This window comes from Maniola hyperantus, chromosome 26, assembly GCF_902806685.2.
Source record: "Maniola hyperantus chromosome 26, iAphHyp1.2, whole genome shotgun sequence".
Lineage (NCBI taxonomy): Eukaryota > Metazoa > Arthropoda > Insecta > Lepidoptera > Nymphalidae > Maniola > Maniola hyperantus.
In genome coordinates this window covers 2,247,514-2,273,374 of record NC_048561.1, presented here as the reverse complement: position 1 = coordinate 2,273,374, position 25,861 = coordinate 2,247,514, and the positions used below count along the sequence as shown (strand labels likewise).

The window sequence follows — 25,861 nt, the reverse complement described above, 5'->3', positions numbered from 1 at the left end:
TGCTTCAACGTCATCGCAAAGCTCGCAAAGTATTTTACCTATTACCACGACCCCGGACTTGCCATCAACAGAAGAAACATTTCAGACACCTGTGCTGTCTTCTCCAAAACCGTGGCAGAGAAAAAGAAAGAGATGTATGACAGACTTTGAGTTACAATTATTGAAAATAATAGAAAAAAAGAATGACACTTCCACCACAAACTCTGCGTCGTCTACGGCTCTTACAGACGATGACTTCAGTTTTTTTAATTCCCTAGCACCTTATTATAAACGATTTCGATAATTATAAAAAATTGTTATTTCGAACTAAAATACTGGAGCTAGCTATGGAAATTAGAGGTCCAGCTATGAACTCGCCCAGCACATCTGCATCAACCGCTACCAACGATTTACCTCACTTATCAGGGAGTGATGTGGACGAGTCTTTAGAAAGCTGGCAACACGGTCATTACACTGCATTGTAATTAATTACATAATTACATTTTAAATTGATTATAAAATTTTAATTAATTTTTTTTTTCATTTATTTAACCTTTAAATTTAAGTACCTACTTACCTAATTGTTACAGCCAATCTCTCCCGCGAACATATGGGTTTCTTGTATATATCGCAACGCATTAAAGATGGCTCTAGTTTCGCATGCAACTCTTCAAATGTCCTAATGGACATCTTGAAATATTTGAAGAATTTCATTTCGTCATCCCGCAAGTCCGAAAACAAGGATACAAATTCTCCTTTAAGAAGTCTTTTTTCAACCAGTGGATGCACATTAAATCTTCTACCATGGCGTCTTCTTCTTCTTTTGTTTAATAAATAGGCCGCAATCACCAAACTCAAAGTTTTATCCATGACACTGTACCACTCTCGATCACGATCCGCATCGCACTGAACGACGAATTCATCCGCGACGGACGCAAAACCTCATCCGCGTGCGGACGGTCCGCGTCGCACTGAATAGGGCCTTAGTTTTAAGTACGTATTAATTATATCATATCATCTTCTTACAAATAAAAATTCTTGACAATCAGGAAGCGTAAAATTTTACCAATTCTGAATAAATAATTTGAGTTTGAGTTTGAATTATGAGAACTATATTTATACCGTGGTCACTCTGTTTCATCATCATCATCAGCCTGTGGAAGTCCACTGTTGGACATAGGCCTTCCTAAAGAGCGCCACCACACCCGGTCCTCAGCCTTCCTCATCCAGCCACTTCCCGCCAGCCTCTTTATATCGTTTATGTGGACAATTTTTACACAAGTGTAGACTTTGCAGAAAATGTACTTTTGAAAAAAAAAACATATTGTCCAGGCACTCTCCAATGTAATAGGAGAAAAAAAACCACCCGTGGTGACCAGAAAAATTATCCAAAGTTGAGTTTATTTATCGTTATAATCGGAAAGGTGTTTGTGTTGGAAAGATAAAAGAGACGTTTTGTATATAGGGTAAGGTTGCGATCATTGGACCGGCTCTTTGTTTGGACCGCTTTGGTTTCTCGAAAACGGATGGATTTAAAAATCAACCGTGGCGACGCAACGCTGCGTATTTGAACCAGTTCCCACCCCCGCTCCCGGCAGTGCCGCCGTAAGCTTCGTTGGGGAAGGACGCGCGTCGCCGAGTTTCGCGCCTTCTCGATGTAAAAATCTCGCGGCATACTTTACCATGTAAGTACAGTTTTGTTATAGTTTTTAATGTGGTTTTTTATCAGTTGCATGCTCTGTTCTTTTGTACAAGTAGTTTTGTATATTATGTGCTTCAATAAGTAATAGTTTTTTTTTTATAAATCTTTTTGTGCTATAACAGCGAATTGCCATCAATGGACCACTGCGAGGATTTTTGATTGGACCGGTCCAATCATAGCAACTTCTAAAATCGATTTTTAACTGCATGTTTTTTGTTTTAGCATGGCTAAACGTGGCAAATATTATGCGTGGAATGAAGAAAGCATGATATTGGCATTACAAGCTTTACGTAAACAAGAAGTTGGCCTAAATGAAGCAAGCAGGATATATGGAGTACCAAAGGCAACACTAAAGCGAAGATTTGACGATAAAAATGTAAAAGCGAAAGAGGAAAAGCAAATAGTCGGTTCTACTGGTGATCTTACTCCTGAATTGGAAGAAAAATTTGTCAATCATATTTTGGAATTGGAACGCTGTTTATACGGAATCACACCAAAAGATGTTAGAAGTTTAGCTTACAAAATAGCTGAGCAAAAAGGATTAAAGCACAGATTTAACAAAGAAAAGGAAATGGCGGGAAAAAAGTGGTACTACGGGTTTTTGAAACGGCACCCTGAATTAAGTCTAAGACAACCTAGGGCAACTTCTTTTAACAGAGCTACGGCTTTTAACAAGTCAGCAGTGAAAGATTTCTTTGAGAAGTTAGAAAAGGTTATGAACGAGAATGGCATCAATGATCCGAGATACATTTTTAATGTCGATGAGACAGGCCTCACAACTGTTGAAAGAAAGCCAAGAAAAATCCTGGCGCAGAAAGGTAAGCACCAAGTAGGGGCCATAACTAGCGGAGAACGTGGCACCACTACAACAGCTGTTTGTTGTGCAACCGCCGCAGGATATTTTATCCCGCCGCTTATAATTTTCAAACGTAAACGAGCCAAGGATGAACTTAAAGATGGTGCGCCACCTGGCGCAATTTTCGCATTCAATCCCGAAAGTGGGTACATAAATAAAGAAATATTCTTCGTTTGGATGCAACATTTTGTTGAAAGTGTCAAACCAACACCTGAAAAGAAGGTTCTCTTAATTCTCGACGGACATACGAGTCACACAAAAAATTTGGCCGCTATTAATTATGCAAAAAAGCACAATGTTGTGCTGTTGTCACTTCCAGCTCACACTTCGAATAAACTACAGCCACTGGATACTTCATTTTTTAGACCTTTGAGCTGCTATTTCATAGATGAAACCGAAAAGTGGCTGCGCTGTAATCCAGGGCGATGCGTTACAGCATTTCAGATTTCAATGCTTTTCGGTAAAGCATATGCGAGAGCAGCGTCTGTGGGAACCGCTTCTAGTGGATTTAAAAAAAGTGGTATTTGGCCATTCAATAAAGACATATTTCAAGACTATGAGTTTATAACACTAGCAGAGGATGATGACCCACAAAATGACAGCGAAAATATGGATGTCGATCCTTTATCTTTGACATCAGGCACTTCAAACACTGTTACAGCACCGCAACCAGCTGGTCCTAGCGTCCAACCATGCATCAGTTCCATAGATATTCAAAATTAACCTGTTCTACACACTGGCATTGAATCTCAGTCTCAACGTACTTTGGAGTTAGCTTCATCGCACATTCCTGTTGATTCGGCGGTGCATACCGATTATGAGCTAAATGAGCAAGTTCCGAGAACAGTTGTCGATGTGACTCAAACACATGAATCTCCAAGTGCCAAAACAGGTGTTCAAACATTAAGACAAGTAAGACGTCGACATCCCCAACAAACTGCAACTTCATCTTCTCAAATAAGTCCAAACCACCTAGATATGAGTAGTAGCTCTGAACATCAAAATAATGACGTACGCCGGTCTCTTGTTCCTTCTGATTCAGCAATGACTAATATTGTGCCCACTAGTCAGTTGGGAGAACCAGGACCGAGCAAGGAGGCAACTCCAACCACTAGCTCTGAATTCCACATTGCTAGTATATCTCCTGGAGCAAGAAAGGTTATTAGCCGGGTCCACACCGGACGATCCATCGCGCTCCGATCGCGCGCGGCAGCAGCGCGATCCAAAGATGCAGGCGGTGTGGACGTGCCGCGCGCGATCCATGCGCACGTATTGGAGCGCGCGCTCCCTACCTCGCGCGATCCGTGTGCGGTCGGTTTTTGTGCCAGCCTCAAAGGTGCCTCAGTTGCGTGATGCGCGCGGTGTGGACGGTTGTGTTGGTTCGCGCGATCCACCTCGCCATGGACATCTCAGAAAGTCGCCGTTTGATATCGCTTTATAAAGAATTTAAATGTTTATGGGATCCCAAAGATTCTAATTACACCAATAGAGGTGTTAGAGATGATGCTTGGTGTCAGATTTCTCGTGAAATGGGGAATAAGTCGATCGAGAACCTAAAGAAAAAAATGCGATCTCTGGCGGGAGGCTACAGAAGGGAGAAACACAGAGAGAAGCAAAGCCGTATAACTGGATCCGGTAAGAAAACAAAGCTACTTTTTATCTGTAGGTATTATTTATACTATATATAGCTCAATTACCACTCACTCACTGATTGACATAATTGTTCTCCTAGAAAGAGACAGAAAATGATATAATAATGTATGGGAGATATGTTCAGAAGTGGGATTCGAGTAGGGAAAAATTATGACATTTCAGAAAAACAAGATGGCGGCCGACCTGACTTTTGTAACTTTTTTGTTTTCCAACCGATTTTGTTACAACTTGCAACAATTGAAGATATTAGTAAACAATTTTTAGAAAATGTGAAAAAAATTGGAAAAACAAGATGGCGGCCGAGATTTTCAAAAAATTTCCTCCTGTAAAATTTTGTATGAAACTTTTTTTTTTCACTTGTGGTTTCATATAGAAGACAATGATTCCTTAAGGGCAACATATGGAGGGAGCTGATGATTGAGGATTTCGGAGGCGGGTGAAGGGCACGCTCAAGGTATTGAAGATAGGTGGGAGGTGCTCGACCAAATGTCATTCGAAACGTCATCCAATTGCCAAAAATTTGAAAAAAAATTCAAAATTCCGAAAAAAAGATGGCCGCCATACAAATTTCATCGGCGTCCATCTCGGAGGGTATGAAAGATGGAAAAGTGGTTTCTTGGCAAGAGATGATCAGGATCCGAAGGTCTATTTGATGACTTGAAAAAAAATTCAAAATGGCGGAATTTTTTTTTTCATACAAAATTTTTTATTATTCAAAATGACGATTATAGACCTCGAGAGCTGCTTTAGCAGCTCGAGCAGCGAGCAAAATACTAGTTATACTATATATAGCTCAATTACCACTCACTGACTCACTGACTCACTGATTGACATAATTGTTCTCCTAGAAAGAGATAGAAAATGATATAATAATGTATGGGAGATATGTTCAGAAGTGGGATTCGAGTAGGGAAAAATTATGACATTTCAGAAAAACAAGATGGCGGCCGACCTGACTTTTGTAACTTTTTTGTTTTCCAACCGATTTTGTTACAACTTGCAACAATTGAAGATATTAGCAAACGATTTTTAGAAAAAGTGTAAAAAATTGAAAAAACAAGATGGCGGCCGAGATTATCAAAAAATTTCCTCCTGTAAAATTTTGTATGAAACTTTTTTTTTTCACTTATGGTTTCATATAGAAGACAAAGATTCTTTTAGGGTAACATATGGAGGGAGCTGATGATTGAGGATTTCGGAGACGGGTGAAGGGCACGCTTTAGGTATCGAAGATAGGTGGGAGGTGCTCGACCAAATGTCATTCGAAACCTCATCCAATTGCCAAAAATTGGAAAAAAAATTTAAAATTCCGAAAAAAAGATGGCCGCCATCGGCGTCCATCTCGGAGGGTATGACAGATGGAAGAGTGGTTTCTTGGCAAGAGATGATCAGGGTCCGAAGGTCTACTCGTTGGATGGAAAAAAAATTCAAAATGGCGGAATTTATTTTTTCATACAAAATTTTTTATTATTCAAAATGGCCATTATAGACCTCGAGAGCTGCTTTAGCAGCTCGAGCAGCGAGCAAAATACTAGTTATTATATTATACTATATATAGCTCAATTACCACTGACTGACTCATTGACATAATTGTTCTCCTAGAAAGAGACAGAAAATGATATAATAATGTATGGGAGATATGTTCAGGAGTGGGATTCGAGTATGGAAAAATTATGACATTTCAGAAAAACAAGATGGCGGCCGACCTGACTTTTGTAACTTTTTTGTTTTCCAACCGATTTTGTTACAACTTGCAACTATTGAAGATATTAGCAAACGATTTTCAGACAAAGTGTAAAAAATTGAAAAAACAAGATGGCCGCCGAGATTTTCAAAAAAATTTCTCCTGTAAAATTTTGTATGAAACTTTTTTTTTTCACTTATGGTTTCATATAGAAGACAAAGATTTCTTTAGGGCAACATATGGAGGGAGCTGATGATTGAGGATTTCGGAGACGGGTGAAGGGCACGCTTAAGGTATTGAAGATAGGTGGGAGGTGCTCGACCAAATGTCATTCGAAACCTCATCCAATTGCCAAAAATTTGGAAAAAAATTCAAAATTCCGAAAAAAAGATGGCCGCCATACAAATTTCATCGGCGTCCATCTCGGAGGGTATAAAAGATGGAAGAGTGGTTTCTTGGCAAAAGATGATCAGGATCTAAAGGTCTACTCGATGGATGGAAAAAAAATTCAAAATGGCGGAATTTATTTTTTCATACAAAATTTTTTATTATTCAAAATGGCGATTATAGACCTCGAGAGCTGCTTTAGCAGCTCGAGCAGCGAGCAAAATACTAGTTATACTATATATAGCTCAATTACCACTGACTGACTCATTGACATAATTGTTCTCCTAGAAAGAGACAGAAAATGATATAATTATGTATGGGAGATATGTTCAGGAGTGGGATTCGACTAGGGAAAAATTATGACATTTCAGAAAAACAAGATGGCGGCCGACCTGACTTTTGTAACTTTTTTGTTTTCCAACCGATTTTGTTACAACTTGCAACTATTGAAGATATTAGTAAACGATTTTTAGAAAAAGTGAAAAAAATTGGAAAAACAAGATGGCGGCCGAGATTTTCAAAAAATTTCCTCCTGTAAAATTTTGTATGAAACTTATTTTTTTCACTTATGGTTTCATATAGAAGATAAAGATTCCTTTAGGGCAACAGATGGAGGTAGCTGATGATTGAGGATTTCGGAGACGGGTGAAGGGCACGCTCGAGGTATTGAAGATAGGTGGGAGGTGCTCGACCAAATGTCATTCGAAACCTCGTCCAATTGCCAAAAATTTGAAATTTTTTTTAAAATTCCGAAAAAAGATGGCCGCCATACAAATTTCATCGGCGTCCAGCTCGGAGGGCATGAAAGATGGAAGAGTGGTTTCTTGGCAAAAGATGATCAGGATCCGAAGGTCTATTTGATGACTTGAAAAAAAATTCAAAATGGCGGAATTTATTTTTTCCGCGGACTCACTCATTGACATATTATTGTTCTCCTAGAAAGAGACAGAAAATGATATAATAATGTATGGGAGATATGTTCAGGAGTGGGATTCGAGTAGGGAAAAATTATGACATTTCAGAAAAACAAGATGGCGGCCGACCTGACTTTTGTAACTTTTTTGTTTTCCAACCGATTTTGTTTAAACTTGCAGCTCTTGCAGATATTAGCAAACGATTTTTAGAAAAAGTGAAAAAAATTGGAAAAACAAGATGGCGGCCGAGATTTTCAAAAAAATTTCTCCTGTAAAATTTTGTATGAAACTTTTTTTTTTCACTTATGGATTCATATAGAAGACAAAGATTCCTTTTGGGCAACATATGGAGAGAGCTGATGATTGAGGATTTCGGAGACGGGTGAAGGGCACGCTCGAGGTATTGAAGATAGGTGGGAGGTGCTCGACCAAATGTCATTCGAAACCTCATCCAATTGCCAAAAATTTGAAAAAAAATTCAAAATTCCGAAAAAAAGATGGCCGCCATACAAATTTCATCGGCGTCCATCTCGGAGGGTATGAAAGATGGAAGAGTGGTTTCTTGGCAAGAGATGATCAGGATCCGAAGGTCTATTCGATGACTTGAAAAAAAATTCAAAATGGCGGAATTTATTTTTTCATAGAAAATGTATGACTTTTTTAAAATTGTTCAAAGGGCCATTATAGACCTCGAGAGCTGCTTTAGCAGCTCGAGCAGCGAGCAAAATACTAGTTAAAATTATATATTTTATTATAAGTAATTACATCATAATATTTACTGTGGATTTCACGTGATTTCGCTTTTTACATTTAAGCTGTTAGAAATACACGTGGTTATTTTAATGAGTAACTTGTTTATTTCAGGTGCTCAAGATACATATAAATCAAAGTGGTTTGCGTATGATGACTTCGACTTTATGGCGGATAAAAATGAACCCGGAACCACACGCGATACATTGGAACATATTGTGAGCTATTAGTTTACTGATATTCATTTTGCCAAACTATTGTATGGTTTGTAACAAAGTGTCTTGCTAAGTGGGACCGTATTGTAGTGGCATTTTCTGTTGCTCTTCTTGGTACGACGGCCATCGGTTGTAGCGATTGTGATGGCGGTTCATTTCGCCAGCTTCCAGGTATTACATCTCCATTCTCCTGTACTGTATCAAACGTTCCTGGCGATATAAAGTTAGGATTACTGCGTAAGTAGTTATATAGATGAACCGTTGCCAGCACGACTTTAGTCGCAGTTTCTGGTTCCAAAAGCATAGGTTTACGCAGGACTCTGTAGACAGAACTAAGTACTCCAAACGCGTTTTCAACTACTCTACGTGCTCTTGACAGTCGGTAGTTGAAAATTCTTTCACAAGAACCCCTTTCCCGTGTACCATCGTATGGTTTCATAGTATAATCATTAAGCTGAAAAGCTTTATCACCTAGTATATAATAGGGTACCTCAATTTTATAGGGAACTTGCAATATCTCCGGTGGAGGAATATTTAGCTCTTTTTTTTCAAGTTTTTTATATAAATTTGTGCTTTTGAACACGCCTCCATCTGATATTCTGCCTTTAGTCCCAACATTCACATACAGGAACCTATAATTTGCATCTACTAATGCAAAAAGAACAATACTAGGAAATAATTTGTAATTATCAAAGTCGTTGCCACTATTAAAAGGCGATTGTATAGCGACGTGTTTGCCGTCCATCGCTCCTATCACGTGTGGGAAATTCCACTTATTCTCGAATTGCTGAGAAACTGTACGCCATTCTTCTTTAGTTGACGGCACCTGAAAATAAAGGAGATCTTAATTATAATATAAAGCTGAAAATAAGAATAAGCAGTAAATAGTAATAATAATTGTTGTTACAGGTAGAATCTGATACGACTGATGGGGAACTTGAAGTTAATACTACAGTGAGCGAAAACGAGAACAGTAACATTACTAGTGACACACAACCGGAGAGAGCCAACCACCACACAGATCAGAGTAGAGAGCAGAATGATCAGAATGCACAATCCAGTGTCCAAACAACAAACAAAAGAACAAAAAAAAGAAAGAAAACTACTTCTAATAATGCAGATGACATATCAGATGAAACTCTTTCAGAGGCTTTCCAACTTCTGCAACAATGTGCTCAGCCACCACAACCGGAAACTGATTCTTACATTGCTTTCGGGCAGTATATATCTACTGAATTGCGGAAATATGATGCAGTAACATTAGTTAATGTCAAAAATGCTATATGCCAAGTTATTTTTCAAGCTGACACAGGAAGATATGGGGATAGCAATTATGGATATTACACTAATTCATACCCTGGCACACCAATAGCATCCACTTCATCACAGTCCCAGTCTCTACAACCTCAAAATTATCCAGCTCCAATTCCACAGACATCACCGTCTGCTCATCTAGCCTCCAATTCATCGCAGTCCCAGTTTCTGAAACCTCAGGATTATTCACTTCCACAGTCACCACCGAATTAAATAAGTACCTACCTATATCATGTTTTCAAAAAATAATTAATAATTGTAAACATGTTACTTCTTTAAATTATGATTGTAATACACTACTTTTTTATTGAGTAATAAAGTATGGTTTTACTTACCTTTACATAATCATTTAACAGGTCAATGATGGCTTCACAAACTTCAGGAATAATTATCGATATAGACTGTTTGGAAATGCGGAACAGATACTGCAAACTGACGTACGAATCTCCAGTTGCTAAAAATCTCAATGTTAGTAATAATCTTTCCTTCACAGTAATGGCATCTCTATAATTTGTATCATTCTTTCTTAGCTTGTTATTTAATAATGAACACAATATCTCAAATTGATTAGCATTCATTCTTGCAAAATTGTGTTCAACTTTATCTGACACTAACTCTGCGTACAGCTGAGTCCCAGATTCCAAGCGATTTTTGTAAATTTGTTTCACCCAAAACCGTCGTTTTCTTTTTTGTGATTTTTTGCGCAAGCATTTAAGCAAAATAAAAGTTACTGCTGCAACGGCAAGACGCCGCCGTTGTACGTGTGACTCCATATCGTACAAGAGTTAGACTGGCTGAATCACGGATCGCCTTAGGATCGCTTGGAGCGCATATTTGGGATCGCAAGTTTCCAAGAGTGGATCGGCATAACACGATCCACGATCCACGCTCCGCGATCCTGGATCGCGGATCGCGGGATCGATGGATCGTCCGGTGTGGACCCGGCTATTGAAGAGCTGAGAAGTAGAAGCCGTAAACCCCAACGTGCTTTGGAGTTAACATCATCTCCGTACAAAAGGGATTTAGAGACAGCGAAAACTAAAAAAAACAAAACGAAATCACAACCACAGCCTAAAAAAGTAAAGAAAACTTTTAACAAGGTCCATGAAGATGAAGTGGAGCAGTGGTTTTGTAAGATTTGTTTGCTGTGCTCAATAGAAGACATGATACAATGTTTAGCATGTAAATGTTGGGTACATGAAGAGTGTGCCTGTGTAAAAAAAGGGGTAAAGAAATATTTTTGTCCTTCATGTCGCTGATTGATTTCAAAAACGAAAAATTACGTTAATACCTTCTTTATTTTACATATTTGCTAGTTTAATATTAAGAAAAACCTCTTGAGTTACATAAATAAGTCGTTATTTTGAGTTAGAAAAATGTTGTTGATTTTTAGGAGTTACGAAACTTGTATTTTTTCTGAGTTTCGAATTAAGAGAATTGTGTTTTTGTTATGTTTGATTATCTTAGGAATACTCTGAGTTAAAGACTGATTGATGTTACTAAAGTTGCCAATTTTTACTCAAAAAAGAGAAGTTAAAAAAGAATTTAAGTTTACATAAATAAGTCATTTGTTTCGAGTTAAGTTTTTTTTGTTGATTTTTGAGGTTAAGGAACCGGTACTCTTTCTGAGAGTTTTGAATTAAGAATATTGTATTTTTGTTATGTTGCATAATCTTAGGAATACTCTGAATCAAAGACTGATTGATGTTACTAAAATTTCCAATAATTAATAAAGAGAAGTAAATAAAGAATTTAAGTTTATATAATTATAAGATAAATAAGTAAACTTTTTCTAAGAGCTTTGAGTAAAGAAGATTGTGTTTTTGTTAAAATCTCATAACCTTTAGAATATTCAGAATTAAAGACTGATTGATTATACTTAAGTCGCCAATAGTAAAAAGAGTTAATAAAGAATAAAAACATATATTATTATTATGTATTATATTTGTTTAAATTTCCATGAATCCCTTGAATGGACCAGTAGAGAAAATATCCTAAGTCCAATGATAGCAACTGACTGGTTCAATCAAAGGAACAGTGGTCCAAACAAAGCAACGATTGTTAAACTGTTTTTTTTAATTTTTTCTTTTTATGCTCAAGTCAAAAAATCTTAAACTTCGCATAAAAGTTCTAATACTTAAGGTTTATCAAAATCACGTCTTTCCTAACTGTCATATTTCTGTTGTTAATTCAATACAAAGTTAAGTGGTCCAATAGTGGCAACCTTACCCTAAGTTTATTTTCAGAATTAAGTTTTTTTTAAATGTATTAGTGTAAGTAGCCGGAAGTTAATCTAATAAATAAAATTAAAAAAATTAAAATATACTGAGCACTCGCATAGGATGACAGAGGTAGTAAAGCGATCTTCAAATGGGCTTCGTGGACACAGCTATTAGCAAACACGCTAAATCCCACGAACGTAGGCTCCATCACCATTTTAACGTCGAGGCTATCCAGCTCCTCGACAGCACAGACCTAATACGTAGACTTAAGAGGACTAAGCCTTTTGAGCTAGTGTAGTTACAGTGAAAGTGTAGTGCTAGTGCAATACAAAGAACACATGAACAAATTGAAAGCATAGTGCTAGTGCAATTTAAAGAACACAAGAACAAAGTGTCTTCCAATAAAGTATTTTAATTATAAACTAAGATAAGTCAATGGACCGATTCTTAGGTATAAGTACGTGTATAAGTTTAGGTTGATATAATATGACTTATTAGCCTCTCTCATAGGCTAGATTGTAATGATAGTAAAGTATTGTCAGTACTTTACGATTAAAAAAAATCAAAGCGCATCATGGTGGTTCAATATAACCAATTTATGAAGGGTCTCGATCGTCACGACCAAATGCTGTCTTACTACACCTGCGAGCACAAATCAATGAGATGGTTTGCGAAAATAGGCATTTATATTCTACAAACTATATTTGTGAACGCGTATTTTTGTATAGGCAAGGTACAAATAGGGAGATTTCTCTTGAAAACTTTTGAGAAAAAGTTCTATTTGAACTTATTACCTCCAAAAAATACAAGCAATCCACGACCAAAGTTTCCGACGCACATGCTATCTCCTTTGGATCGCAATGATAGCGGCTGCATTATTATGGACATGAGGTAGGAGTTGCAGCTCACAGCCAGCAGCCTCCAACTGTGGAGGTGGAGGTGGAACTCCATCCCACAAACGAAAATTGAAAAGCCCTGGTTTTCTGGTGACATCACCATGGCTCCAGGTGACATTTAATATTATGGCATAGCATGGGTTGACACAGCATTGGCCAACTGGTGAAATAATTTGTTTGTTGCAGCCGAGGGTCACCAGCTGCAGCTCACAACCTCCAACTGTGGAGGTGGAGGTGGAACTCCATCCCACAAACGAAAATTGAAAAGCCCTGACATAATCTATAAACGGATCAATGTGCAAAACAGTTTAGCAGAACTTGTTATTGCAAACAATTATAATAGAAGAAAAATTCATTTCCAAGTTATGGGAGCCGATATGCCCCAATTCAATTAGACGCTGTTTGCTTTAGGCAGCTATCAACTGAAGCAAACCCTATGTAGTAATTACTATGGTGATCACGTATAATCAAATGGTTCATTCGCCGCAGCCCTCGCCGGAGATATCCCAGTGGAAGAAGTTCAGGAGATGGCGTGAGGAGATCTCGTAGCATTACGAAGCCGTATAAAATCCAGGCATGGTGCGTCAAAAACGTATTGTATGCATTAATGAGTACATCATTGACTTAACTGGCCCTTACGCAGCAACTCCATCAGATGCCACCATAACGAGTAGTATTATGAATGACCAAGACAGTATATTCCATTGTTTTTTTCCACGAATGATGTATTCATATTAGATATGAAACAGATAGTGCCGGATACCCGATACCGAATATTCGGCCAACCTTAAAGGCGAATAATCGAACATAGTCGAGTCGAACATACCCGATCGCTTCACTCACACTCGTGTAACGAATCGCCTCGTTACACGAGTGAAGCGATCGGGTGGACTCGGGTGATTTCGGGAAGAAAAAGAAGATACGGAAGTAAAATGTCTTTGATAAAAAAAGATCATCTTAATGCAAATATTTTGATATAAAAAGTTTGCTATTTGCTCGATATGTAATGTTAAAATTTGTCGTGGTGGCGAATGAAAAATAGGCAGGTAAAAAAGGAATTATTTTTAGTTTTAGTTTTTTGTAATAGTTATGTAATATTTTTTGTGTGCAATAAAGTATTTCTATCTATCTATCTATCTATTATTTTTCATTAGTCTGTCAACCCATTGACTGACTTTGATGGGAGGGGTCAGAACCCTCAGCAACGATACGATGCAGATACAATTTTGCTATACATGCAGACCAATTTTTTATTTTATTTCATTTATAGACAAAGTTTTGATTTATTTTTCACTAGACTGACTTTCAAGTTTCATCAGAACCCTCAGCAACGATACGATGCAGATTAGATATGAGCGCCGCGCCGAACATGAAACCATTGAGGCTCTGATCAAGTTTCTTGAAAACTTTAATAAAAATCGTTGAAGTTTTAAGTTCAGAAACTCAACCAACTCTGAATCTGGCTTTAGTATTTCGTTCAGAAGTAAAGAGATTGCTTGAAGAAGCGAGCGATGACGAGCCTCTCGTAATAGCTAGACTCAAAAATAACATGCTAGAGGGTCTGGAATCCGATGTGGTCGTTGCGGCAACTTTGCTTCATTGTCGATTCCATTCCATTAATGAGATTGATGAATTTGAATTCAATTTGAATTTACGAAGCCAATACAATAAACAATTATGAGTAAAATAGTTGATTGCAAATTTCATTTTTATCATCAACTAGCTGACCCGGCGAACTTCTAGTCCCTAGATCGACCCTAACAGTCGATTCTTTATAAATTTTTCTGTCCGTAAGAACCATCCTCGTACTTCAAGGAATATTATAAAAAAAGAATTAGCGAAATCAGTTCAGCTGTTTTCGAGATTTGCGATCAGCAACACATTTAGCGATTCATTTTTATATATAGAGAGATGATCAAGCATCGGCTGGTAACAGAAGACATTCAACAAATTCAAGTTATAGATTCTTCTAATACTGGAAAGAGTTCTTTAGTCTGTCAACGGTTGAAAGTCCTCCTCCCCTTTACTATCTCATACTTATGTGAGGCTGGGTTTTCGAATATGGTGAACATTAAAACTAAATACCGAAATAAATTGGACTTATCAAACTCACTGCGATTAAAAGTAACTAAAGTTGAAGTTGATGTCAAAACTGTAATGGCGAAACATAGGAAACAATTTCATCCTTCCCATTAAATTTATATAATTAAGTAATAAAAGATTGTATTAAAACAGTTTGTTATTTCAAAAGTCCTTTATTAATATTGCTAACGCTTAAATTTCCTAGAGGTGGGTCCCGAGTTTGTATACTTAAATCAGATGAGTCGTAGCCCAGTCAACTTTGGGAACCACCGTGTCAACCCATTGACTGACTTTCATGGGAGGGGTCAGAACCCTCAGCAACGATACCATGCAGAGACAATTTAGCTATACATGCAGACCAATTTTTTATTTTATTTTTATTTATAGACAAAGTTTTGATTTATTATTTATTATAGACCATTTTTTTTTAATCGTGGTACAAATTTCTTTTACAATACAAGGTTCTTTTTCTCCACTAACACTCCAACTACAAGCTGTCAGCATTTAAAATTACACAGACAAGACTTAGGGAGAGATCTATAGAGCGCACTCTGACTTAGCTTAGACATAAGCCAGAGTTAAAACGAGACAGAGCAATATCTCTCACGCAAATCTGTATCGTTTTAACACAAGCTTAAGTCTGAGCAAAGTCAAAGTGTGCTCTATAGATCTCAGCCTGAGGTAAAGACGACACTGGACAGTGGCCAGACAGTACAAGCAAGCTCACAAAAACCAACACTGGAAACCCATCGATATAAATAACAAGATATGCCCAAGCCAACAAATATTTTCACGGTTTTGGAACCAAATAAAGCACCACCTCTTAGATACTAATGAACGACCCGTTTGAAATCCAGACGTCACTTAGGTTGCATTGGTGCAAAAGCACCACTGAATCGGTGCCATTTTGTTTGTTTTAGCACTGTCCATACGAAGTAATATAATATACGCGCGGGATAGTAGATAGTCTTACATCAGTTTATTAACATTTTGTGAGTACTGAGCGTTAAGTAAAATAGATGGACGTCATGTATACAATCTCACAGACAAGACTGAGTTCTGGGACTTAAAACTTGCAAGACATTAGTGTTTAGCCGATACTCTCACCATTGGCTAGTAATTAGAATGCATCTTCCATGTTAGCACTAAGAATGCACTTTTTAGAAGTTTTAGACTAGAATACGAGCTTATAAATCAAATCAATAGACAGACGACGCTACACTTGACACAGAAGATACGCACATATTCAAAAACTTGTATATAAATAGTAAATACTTACATTTTAACAACATAATATGTTGATATTATCGCCCACCGACCAACAAAATGTGGCGTTTGGCTGCTGTTGGCGGCAGCCGGCAGATTACAGAAAAATAAAAAATAAATGAGACATGGCGGCCTGCGGCTATGCTTGCTTGTTTTATTCACAGACCAATAACATATAGGTAGATGTTTTATTTGAGGTGATTTGAGGCTGCAGACGGAAGCCGGAAACCATGCGAAACATAAAACCTCTCTATTCTCTATGCCGGAAACAGAGCTGCCAGCAGTTAAATGATGGAATCACGGCAAACACCACAGAGTAGGTACCGTATAGGTACGGTACTCTGTGTATACGGATTTTTAATACATAAAAGCTGTGCTCGTTGCCTTCTCTCCGGCTCCAGACGTTGGCCCCAACGCTGGCCCAACACTTTTCACCCAATGTGTGGATCGGGAAATCATGTCTGAGCCAGTCAGATCACTGATCACATTCACATCGTATCGAATTGGCAGATATTTTGCCAGTGTCGGGCAGATTCGCCATTTTTGAAACGGTCACACTGACGAAAGCATCTATGTTATTCGGAGATAGAGTAATAAAGGTAGATACAGGAACGTTTGCTTTCTCATTCATACTAAAAAGAGAGCACAGTGACTACTGTGATAAACAGTGACGCAGCTAACCTATTTTTTGTCCCTTGTCGTGTAACTGGTTTTTTTTTAAGAATACAAATACAACTTACATACAAGACAAGGCATGCAACTTTAGTTGCGAAACAAACTTTGAGAATTCGTGGCGTAATTGTATTTCTCATGAGTTATTTACTTGTTTTCACATAAGAAACGTTTAATACAAATATTGTTGATCGGTTAATACAAATATTAACCGATCAACAATCGATGTTTAGTAGTCATACTAAACAATGGTAGTAATACAATTATTACCATTGTTTAGTATGACTACTAAACAATGGTAATAATTGTTGTGTTATTCATCGTTACGTCGTGCTATCGCTATCTCATACGCGGTTACACAGTACTTAAATCTACCTATTATTCTATCCACGATGTTATTGATCTGTGGAAAGCTTCTTCTTCTTCTTTGTCGTATCACTCTTGGCAGAGCGGTCGTCACAGAGTACCTACTTTGTAATCGGTCGTGGTCATCACGAAGCAACGTCTTTGAGGGCAGATGTTATATGCCTCACGAGCATTCGCCATTTCTCCCTGCTGGCTGACAGCCTGGTACACTCGTGCAAAGGACCGCCCACAGCAGACTTAATTTGGTCGGTCCTTAGCATGGCATTAAGCAAAAAAAAAAGCTTAGCATCGAGAAAGAAGATAGGCTCAAAATGGCTAGAGCCCAGAGCCGTAAAACCAGTTTAAAAAAAAAAAAAAAAGAAGAAATAAACGTAGTGATTATCATATAATACCACAGAGTACATAATACTCTTTGATCAATATCATCTAAATTCGTGGTGATCTTTTATGTGGTACCTAGTGATCAGTGATTATATTCTCTTTGGTAGTGATTATATTCTCTTTGATCTAGGCCTTAAAGGACTGTTATCCAGGGCCGTAAAATAAATTTAAAAAAAAAAAACACTTTGATGATTGATCTAAATTGATTATTATTTATTATATTAATATTATTCGCAGATCTAGCAGAGCTACCATTTAAATACCTTTCATTAATTTACAAAGTTAACACGGAAAGTTACTGGTGATAAATAGAGCTTGAGATTCAAGGCAAAACAATAAGCACTGAAAATGCGGTGTTGTGCGCCTTTCTGCAAAAATACTCCGGACAATGTATCACCATCAGAGCGAGAAGGGAAGGAAATCAGTTTTCATGGGTGAGTTTTATTTGAGTTGAGTTGACTCGCAAATCGTAGTCATGTCTTGTCAAACAGTGTTATAGTTGAGTGAGAGTTTATTGTCTATATCAGTTCTGTGCTGACTGCAGACTGCTGGTCTGAGCCAGTCAGAACAGTAATCAGTTAGTTATGCAGCTAGTCATGCAGGTGGGCATAGCTTATGTGTATAGGTGGTTCTACCGTGTAAAATAAATCACTCATACATGTTTGTTATGTATAACTTAAAAGGTAATTTCCAGTTTACCGAGTGAAGTGCATCTCCGTGCTGCTTGGCTCAGAGCCCTCGGGAAACAGGACAACTCACCCGACTCTGCTGTGGTCTGCTCGCAGCATTTTCTAAGTGATGACCTTTATGAAACTGAAAGTGGCTTATGGCAAATTCGTACTGGTGCTATTCCTTCGACAGTGCAGGTAACTCATAAAGGCTCCCCCACACAGCCGCGTTATTATCGGTCGATAATATCGCATGCGTTATTGCGATATCTGTTTTCAGTACATTTTGTATTAGGATGGTCATGTAGTTACACACTGCTGCGATTACGTCCTACTTCCATTGCGGCGTTATTATCGCAGCAGTGTCTTGTTAGTTGTCAGTAAATCAAAAGTAACTAAATGAGATCAAGTGTGGCTGAGGAAAGAGGAGGAGCTATGGAGCTACATTGGATCTTATTTTATCTTTTTTCCTCATCTGTTGTAGCTTTATGTGGAAACAGTAATGTAGAAGTAACTAATTATATATTGCAAGAGCCTCCTTTTGTATCTGACTATAATTTATTTCCGCTGCCGACAGCGATCGGGAGGCATATGCGACCGGTCGCTCGCCCCCGCCGATGTCTGCGCCTCGCTGCGCTAACACCGCGCCTATCCCAAGCGCACTCGCATCACATGTCAATATAACCGGCTTATTTACATCGTAATGCGCTAAAACCGCAGAGCTCGCCAGTAATCTTTTAACCTTATTGAATGAATTCCTTTCTTCTATCCCCCAAAACCAACTATGATTTTTCTTTAGTAAATTATATAATGGTGATAAATTACTACTTAAATTCCTGACAAAACGACCGTAAAAATTGACCATCCCTAAAAATGATCTTAATTCGGAAACATCTTTTGGCTCCGTTAAATTTAAAATAGGCTTGACTTTATCTGGGTCAACTCGAATACCTCTATCCTCTATTACATACCCTAAATAGGTTATTTGACTTTCGAAAAATGCACATTTTTCTTTTTTAATTTTAAAACCGCATTCCTTCAGCCTAGTAAGTACTTTCTTTAATGTATCCTTATGCTCATCAAGTGAAGAGTTTGCGATTAATATGTCATCTAAGAAAGTTACCACATTCGGAATATCTTTAAACAAATTTATCATTATCCTTTGAAATATGCCCGGACTTGAAGCTAACCCAAACACTAATCTATTGTAACGGAACAGACCCCGGTGAGTATTTATCACCGTAAATTCTTTTGACTTATTATCTAACTCGATCTGGTTATACGCTTGAGAAAGATCGATTTTACTGAAATACTGACAACCGTTCAAATTGGCCAGTAGATCTTCTATTTTAGGAACTGGATATTTATCAACCGATAAAAAACGATTCAACGTAGCCTTATAATCGGCACATACCCTAATGGCACCGTTAGGTTTGTTCACAATTACAAGCGGGGTGGCCCAGTCCGACGTGTCAACCGGCTCGATGACACCGGCACGCAGCATCGCGTCCAGCTCGGCGTCCACGCGCTCCCGAAGCGCATAGGCGAGGGGGCGCGCACGACAGAACACGGGCACGGCGCCCTCTCGCACGTGCAGCGTGGCGTGCCCGCCCGTGTAGCGCCCGAGCCCGCCGTCGATTAATTCACTAAACCTGGAAAATATTTCCTCCACGTATCTATTCTTAACAGACTCCTGTACTCGCAAATTATTAATTTTGCACTTAGGCACGTCAATGTTTAATTCCGCTAACCATTGACGCCCTAATAATGACGTCGTCCCATTATCGATGACATATAAATCTAATACCTTCATGCGATCTTTATACCTCACTTTAATTGAAATATACCCTAGAGGTTTAATTTTTGTGCCATCATAAAAAGTTAACGTTAACCGACAGGATCTTAACGGTAGGTATTTGTACCTTTCAATATACGTCTGCTTGCTTATACATGACAACGCAGAACCAGTATCAATTTCCATAACCAAAGGCTTCTCGTCTAGTAACACTATTATGCTAACCGGCTTATAGTCCCTTAGCGACATCTGATAAACAGGTTCTTCTTCGTTGACGTCGTCCGAACCGACCGACTCCATCCAAGCCGGGTCTTCGTCCCGCCAGTGGTTCGTGCCCGCCGTGTTAGGGCCCCTCGATGCAATGCCCGCACCCTGATTTCTACGCTGTGCTCCTGCTCCCCAACGCATTCCGTAGCTGCGACCGCCGCGCCGCGATCGGTTATAGCCACTGGCAGCATTTTTCCCCTGCAGATCCTGCTCCTGGGTCATCAGAACATCGTCGTCGCAAATGCCCGATCCGTCGGCATCGGCTGCACTCAAAAAACTTATAAGGACAGTCATCTTTACCATGCCGCTGATCCCCGCATCGATCGCCTGCACTAATTCGAAAACGATGTAATGATTTTGATGAAGTTTCGCTGACACTCGCAGCTGCTCCTCGTAGTGTCTCTCCCATCTTCCCTGGTTCCGATTTTGGTCTGCTGATACCTATTCCGACTTCCACTGCAAGTGCGTTTTTCTCCGCGGCTTCGAATGTCGTAGCCAACCTGACTGCGCGATTAAAATCTAAAGTCTCTTCGGCAAAGAGTCTTTGACGAATGACTTCACTCTGTAAGCCGCACACTAACTGATCTCGTAAATTTTCGCTGAGATTATTTCCAAACTCACAAAAACGTGATAGTTCCTTCAGTTCTGCGACATATTGTGAGACCGAAGTTGATTCTTGCTGACGATACTGCCTAAATCGAAAACGCTCAGCCAATATTGATGGTTTTGGTTGTAAATGTTCTCCCACTATCTTCACTAACTCGGCAAAAGTTTTATCACCTGGTCTATCCGGGCTACAGAGATTTACCATCAGCTCGTAGGCCCTGTCCCCGACCATCGATATCATAGTAGGTACCCTTAAGGTCTCTTTCACCTCGCCCACTATGAAATACATTTCCATCCGCTCGCAGTATGATGCCCAGTTCCCACTCACGACATCGAATTCCCCTAATTTCCTGGGAGAAACCATCTTCACTTTATTTTCCATCCAGTCGCCACTATAAAATATGTAGGAATCCTTTATTTGTTATTTTATGACAATGACAATTGTTCTCTTTTTATAAACTAAGAAAAGAGGTTTACATATGTCACAATATATTTCCAGGTGTGCATGATATGCCTAGACACTGACAGCAAGCTGTTACTAATGAGTAAACACAAATTGGAAGAAGCATATGTAAAGTTAACTGGACAGCCTGTAAGTTGTTATGTTGTGATGTATAGTTATGTATTGTATAATGTATACACACACATGTTAGACTTGTGTATTAAAATTAAATCCTTAGATTGCACCTACCTCGCTGTACACTGTTGAATCTAAATATATCTAAATATATAAAAGGATAAGGTGACTGACTGACTGACTGACTGACTGACTGATCTCCGCACAGCTAAAACTACTGGACGGATCGGGCTGAAATTTGGCATGCTATAATAGCTATCTAGCTATTATGACGTAGGCGTCCGCTAAGAAAGGATTTTTGAAAATACAGCCCCTAAGGGGATGAAATAGGGGTTTGAAATTCGTGTAGTCCACACGGACGAAGTCACGGGAATTAGCTTGTGTTTTGATAAATCTGTAAATAGTGCAGAGACAAACAAGGATTATTTAAGGAATGTTAGATTACTTTACTTGTGTGTTGTTTCAGTTGTGTGATCAAGGAAACCTAAAACATACAATTTGTGTACAATGTGCTCAGAGATTGATTAACTTTAGTAGCTTTAGAGAGAAGAGCTTGAGAGCCTGTGCACTGATGATGGACTTAGTTGAAAAACATGAATTAGTGAGTACTGAATACATAATATGAACTTTGGAATTCCACCTTTGCTTTTAAACTTGCATTTTTCTGTATTGTACTGTTTTTAGAGCCTCAATAGCTCAACTGGTTAAGGAGTGGACTGAAACCGAAAGATCGACGGTTCAAACCCCGCCCGTTGCACTATTGTCGTACCTACTCCTGGCACAAGCTTCACGCTTAGTTGGAGAGGAAAGGGGAATATTAGTCATTTAACATGGCTAATATTCTATTTAAAAAAAAAAAAAAACTGTACATGTTGAATATTTTACTTGTCTCTCAACAGATAACAAGACGTCATATTAAAATGATAAACCGCACAAAACACCAACTAAAGAGCAATATGAGATTGACAACACTAGCACCTGACCACTGTGACTTACACATACTAGAACACCTCTCAGAAGACAAACAAACAGAATTAAAGGAAACCGGACTCCAAGTTCTAGTGAAAACTGAAGGATGTGATGACTCTATGTCGGTTGATGAGGACATGGAACTGATAAATGAAGATGACAATATTGCAGACAATGTCAAAGATGAGTTTGTAACTTCTGATGATGAGAATAGCATTACATTGGACGAAAATGAGCTGGATGAAGCTCTTCAGACGAAACATTTGTAAGTTAAGTTAAGTTTTAAAATAGTATCTGAACTAGTGTGTGTTGCGGTGCACTAACTGTTCTGTGCCTTAGTGTACACTTGTATTGGTATCATAATATCCTTCTCTCTAACCTGCTATATGCAGTACAGCTGCATACTGGCTAGTGGCTCCCCAGTACACTCTAGATACATTCTAATTATTTATTTCACAGGCAGGCAGACCCCAGGCCTTCTGTACATTCGTCTCAGACCTTAGGTAAGATACAGGCTTATTTATCATTTTACATTTCACACATTTATAAACAAGGAAAAAGTCAAAATGTTTTGTTTCAGTCGCTCCTCTGCCCGCGAGTCTTGCGACAAATAACGAAATAAAAGTGTCCCCAACTGAAGAAGCAGATACAGACGTCAGTTGCCAATACAACAGATTAACAGATTGTTTTGTCAAATTATATGATGTTTTCTATAAGAATGTTGTACAAAGACGAGACGAAACTCTGAAGAATACACGAAAAGCTGTTAGGTCTTGTGTCAGTCAGAACATTGTGTCTAAAGATATCAGTTATCAGGCAACAAGTCAGGATAAAGTGCCTTCGACAGAATCCCTTGAACCAGTCATTAATACAGTAAAAGCTTTACAAAATAAAACTGATTGTTTGACGAATGTAATTAACATACAATGTAATTATTCATCAAAAAATAGTTCACACATTGAGGAAAGAGAGTTCATTTGTGACATTTGTAAAAAGATGTATAAACGAAAAAGTGTCTTAGTTAAACACATAAAGACTCACGCTGAAGTAAGACGGTTCACTTGCGAAATATGCCAGTACAAATGTAAATATCAAAGTTATTTGAAGAGGCATATGAGGACTCACACTGGTATAAAGCCTTTCTCGTGTAAGTTTTGTGATCACAAATGTACAACAAATAGCAATCTATTGAGGCACATGAGAACCCACACTGGTATAAAACCCTTTTTGTGTAAATTATGCGATTACAAATGTACAACTAACGACAGTCTAATGACGCACATGAGAACCCACACTAGTGAAAAGCCATTTTCGTGTAAGTTATGCAATTACAAATGTGCAACAAACAGTAATCTAGTGAAGCACATGAGAACTCACACTGGTGAAAAGCCATATTCGTGTAAGTTATGCAACTACAAATGTGCACAAAATAGCCATCTAGTGACGCACATGAGAACCCACACTGGTGAAAAGCCATATTCGTGTAAGATATGCAATTACAAATTTGCATATAACAGCACTCTAGTGACGCACATGAGAACCCACACTGGTATAAAACCTTTCATGTGTAAATTATGCAATTACAAATGTGCAGCAAATAGTCAACTACTGAGGCACATGAGAACTCACACTGGTATTAAACCCTTTACGTGTAAGTTATGCGATTTCAAATGTGCAACTAATGGCAATCTAGGGAGGCATATGAGAACCCACACTGGTGAAAGACCTTTCTCATGTAAGTTATGCGATTACAAATTTGCAGATAATAGCAATCTAGTGACGCACATGAGAACCCACACGGGTGAAAAGCCATATTCGTGCAAGGTATGCGAGTACAAATGTGCACAAAGAAGTAGTCTAAAGTATCATATGAGAACTCACACTGCCACTGGTGAAAAGCCTTCATCATGTCCGTGAGCCGCACGTGTCACTCCGCCACCGGAGAGTGCTTAGGAGATAACTCTACAACAGACAGTGTGTAGTGTGCTTTGTGTAGAGTGTATCTTGGAGGATCTGGGTATGAAGCGCGTGCCTTGGGTACTACATATAATGATAAGTCGTTAGAAAAAGTTATTTTGAGCACAAGGATACTTGTAAGGAATTTATAATTTTATGATAGTGTTTCTACAGTATGTGGCAGAAAATATTACACATCGACCTTTAGAGTGCGGTTTCGGCTTTGTAGAGCGTTGTCTCTGTCACTCATACCTATGTGTCGTTTTGTCAGTCTCAACGCTACTCTCTCAAAATTTGAGGAAAGGGCGATATTAGTCATTTAATATGGCTAATATTCTTTATAAAAAAAAATAAAAAAATTAAAAAAAATAAGGTTCGGTTTCATGAAGGATATGTATGTTTGTGTGCCAAACCCGATTGCAGACCAAACCAGTTTGTGTAGGACAAACTGGTTGACCAGTTTGTCTAACATAACCTCACCAATTTTATATTTCAGGATTAAAGTATCGTACATTATCCGGCAGAAAATATTTCACATAGAACTTAAGAAAAATCTTGTGCGTGTTGGTTTTCTCTATATTGTATTAACACTCGCACGAAGAAATTCTACCCTAAATGCTTTTACATGATTAGATCATTGGAGACCGTAGAAGATGAACTGGACCCTTCAACTTCTTCGCCGAACGACGCATCAGCAGCATCATCCTACTCTGAAGACGCCGCACCAGACCTGTCGCGAAGGTATGGATTGTGTACCTATTTAGAGTAAAATTTAAATCAATCGAGTTAAATACAAGCTATACCCTAGTTCTAGACCTTATTGATGGTTACGAGAAAGTTGTTTTTTGTCATATTCTTGCTCAGTATCATTCATAGATTGCGAAAATGTTGTTTTCTGACATATGTCAATAAGGTCGAAAATCGCTTGCACCCATTTATCTGCTTGCGCCTCACGGTGCACTCAAAAGGAAAAACGGAACCCTTATAGGATCACTTTGTTGTCTGTCTGTCTGTCTGTCAAGAAACCTACAGGGTACTTCCCGTTAACCTAGAATCATGAAATTTGGCAGGTAGGTACATCTTATAGCTGACATTTGGGGAAAAATCTGAAATCGTGAATTTAGGGTTAGATCACACAAAAAAAATTAAATTGTGGTCATGAACTAATAATTAGTATTTTCAACTTTCGAAGTGAGTGACTATATCAAGTGGGGTATCATATGAAAGGTCTTCACCTGTACATTCTAAAACAGATTTTTATTTATTTTTATGCATCATACTTCTTCGCCGAACGACGCATCACTAGCATCATCCTACTCTGAAGACGCCACACCAGGCGCGCCACCAAACACACCGGTGTTAGATAACCTCCACATCTACTTCTATACCTAAGCTATACCTAAGTATTAGAAATAAGTACCTACTAACCCAATATAATTTAATATTACTAACTATACCTAGTAACTTATAATGTGGCTAATTCCGTTGTACACAATCTCTAAACTAAACTAAAATGGCACATCTAAATCTATTGCTATCCCTTTCATAATGTTGATTGCGGAAAAGGATAGCACTAGATTTAGACCTGTTAATTTAGTTAAGTTTAGAGATTGTGTACAAGAGAATCGGCCCCAATAATGTGGCTAATTCCTTTGTACACAATCTCTAAACTAAACTAAAATGG

General features: G+C 38.4%; 4 protein-coding genes and 1 long non-coding RNA gene across 8 annotated transcripts in view; 2 read left to right on the top strand and 3 right to left on the bottom strand.

Moving 5' to 3' along the window:
• LOC138404205 (uncharacterized) overlaps window positions 1-25,861 on the bottom strand; it is a 162,193-nt gene that overhangs the window by 132,153 nt on the left and 4,179 nt on the right. The gene's annotated exons all lie outside the window — the stretch shown is intronic.
• Window positions 3,720-9,748, top strand: LOC117994362 (uncharacterized). Its single transcript, XM_034982278.2, has 3 exons — window positions 3,720-4,172; window positions 8,040-8,143; window positions 9,050-9,748. The coding sequence occupies exons 1-3, from the start codon at window positions 3,890-3,892 to the stop codon at window positions 9,665-9,667; spliced, it is 1,005 nt and encodes a 334-aa protein (XP_034838169.1). The 5' UTR covers window positions 3,720-3,889; the 3' UTR covers window positions 9,668-9,748.
• LOC117994355 (uncharacterized) lies at window positions 8,136-10,395 on the bottom strand. 2 transcript variants are annotated; one of them, XR_004675337.2, is made up of 3 exons: window positions 9,790-9,929; window positions 9,497-9,622; window positions 8,826-8,966 (listed from the first exon to the last, which is right to left on the bottom strand). XR_004675337.2 is itself a non-coding variant. In XM_034982269.2 (2 exons), exons 1-2 carry the CDS (start codon window positions 10,225-10,227, stop codon window positions 8,157-8,159), a joined length of 1,248 nt encoding a protein of 415 aa, XP_034838160.1. In that variant the 5' UTR covers window positions 10,228-10,395; the 3' UTR covers window positions 8,136-8,156. The 2 variants fall into 2 exon arrangements, 1 of the variants encoding a protein (XP_034838160.1); XM_034982269.2 differs by lacking the exon at window positions 9,497-9,622 and having other exon boundaries at window positions 8,136-8,966; window positions 9,790-10,395.
• LOC117994363 (zinc finger protein 502-like) lies at window positions 17,488-25,646 on the top strand. 3 transcript variants are annotated; one of them, XM_069507499.1, is made up of 8 exons: window positions 17,488-17,773; window positions 18,034-18,205; window positions 21,175-21,267; window positions 21,719-21,853; window positions 22,152-22,486; window positions 22,681-22,724; window positions 22,802-23,956; window positions 24,811-25,646. In XM_069507499.1, exons 1-8 carry the CDS (start codon window positions 17,688-17,690, stop codon window positions 24,825-24,827), a joined length of 2,037 nt encoding a protein of 678 aa, XP_069363600.1. In that variant the 5' UTR covers window positions 17,488-17,687; the 3' UTR covers window positions 24,828-25,646. The 3 variants fall into 3 exon arrangements, with proteins under 3 accessions (XP_069363600.1, XP_069363602.1, XP_069363599.1); XM_069507501.1 differs by having other exon boundaries at window positions 24,674-25,646; XM_069507498.1 differs by having other exon boundaries at window positions 22,802-25,646.
• Window positions 18,522-21,039, bottom strand: LOC138404110 (uncharacterized). The gene is made up of 4 exons (XM_069507341.1): window positions 20,370-21,039; window positions 19,930-20,332; window positions 19,422-19,659; window positions 18,522-18,749 (listed from the first exon to the last, which is right to left on the bottom strand). The coding sequence occupies exons 1-4, from the start codon at window positions 21,037-21,039 to the stop codon at window positions 18,522-18,524; spliced, it is 1,539 nt and encodes a 512-aa protein (XP_069363442.1).

Bases quoted from the DNA above. Each gene is read 5' to 3' on its own strand.
- LOC138404110 (XM_069507341.1), bottom strand. From the start codon at position 21,039: ATGGTTTCTCCCAGGAAATTAGGGGAATTCGATGTCGTGAGTGGGAAC. The intron at 20,333-20,369 runs GTAAAGATGACT...TTTTGAGTGCAG, and splicing joins ATGCGGGGATCAGCGGCATG to CCGATGCCGACGGATCGGGC. The intron at 19,660-19,929 runs GTACAAATACCT...AATATTTTCCAG, and splicing joins AAGCAGACGTATATTGAAAG to GTTTAGTGAATTAATCGACG.
- LOC117994362 (XM_034982278.2), top strand. From the start codon at position 3,890: ATGCGCGCGGTGTGGACGGTTGTGTTGGTTCGCGCGATCCACCTCGCC. The intron at 4,173-8,039 runs GTAAGAAAACAA...TGTTTATTTCAG, and splicing joins AAGCCGTATAACTGGATCCG to GTGCTCAAGATACATATAAA. The intron at 8,144-9,049 runs GTGAGCTATTAG...TTGTTGTTACAG, and splicing joins GCGATACATTGGAACATATT to GTAGAATCTGATACGACTGA.
- LOC117994355 (XM_034982269.2), bottom strand. From the start codon at position 10,227: ATGGAGTCACACGTACAACGGCGGCGTCTTGCCGTTGCAGCAGTAACT. The intron at 8,967-9,789 runs GTAAGTAAAACC...CTTTATTTTCAG, and splicing joins TGTTAAATGATTATGTAAAG to GTGCCGTCAACTAAAGAAGA.
- LOC117994363 (XM_069507498.1), top strand. From the start codon at position 17,688: ATGCGGTGTTGTGCGCCTTTCTGCAAAAATACTCCGGACAATGTATCA. The intron at 21,268-21,718 runs GTAAGTTGTTAT...GTGTTGTTTCAG, and splicing joins TAAAGTTAACTGGACAGCCT to TTGTGTGATCAAGGAAACCT. The intron at 21,854-22,151 runs GTGAGTACTGAA...GTCTCTCAACAG, and splicing joins TAGTTGAAAAACATGAATTA to ATAACAAGACGTCATATTAA.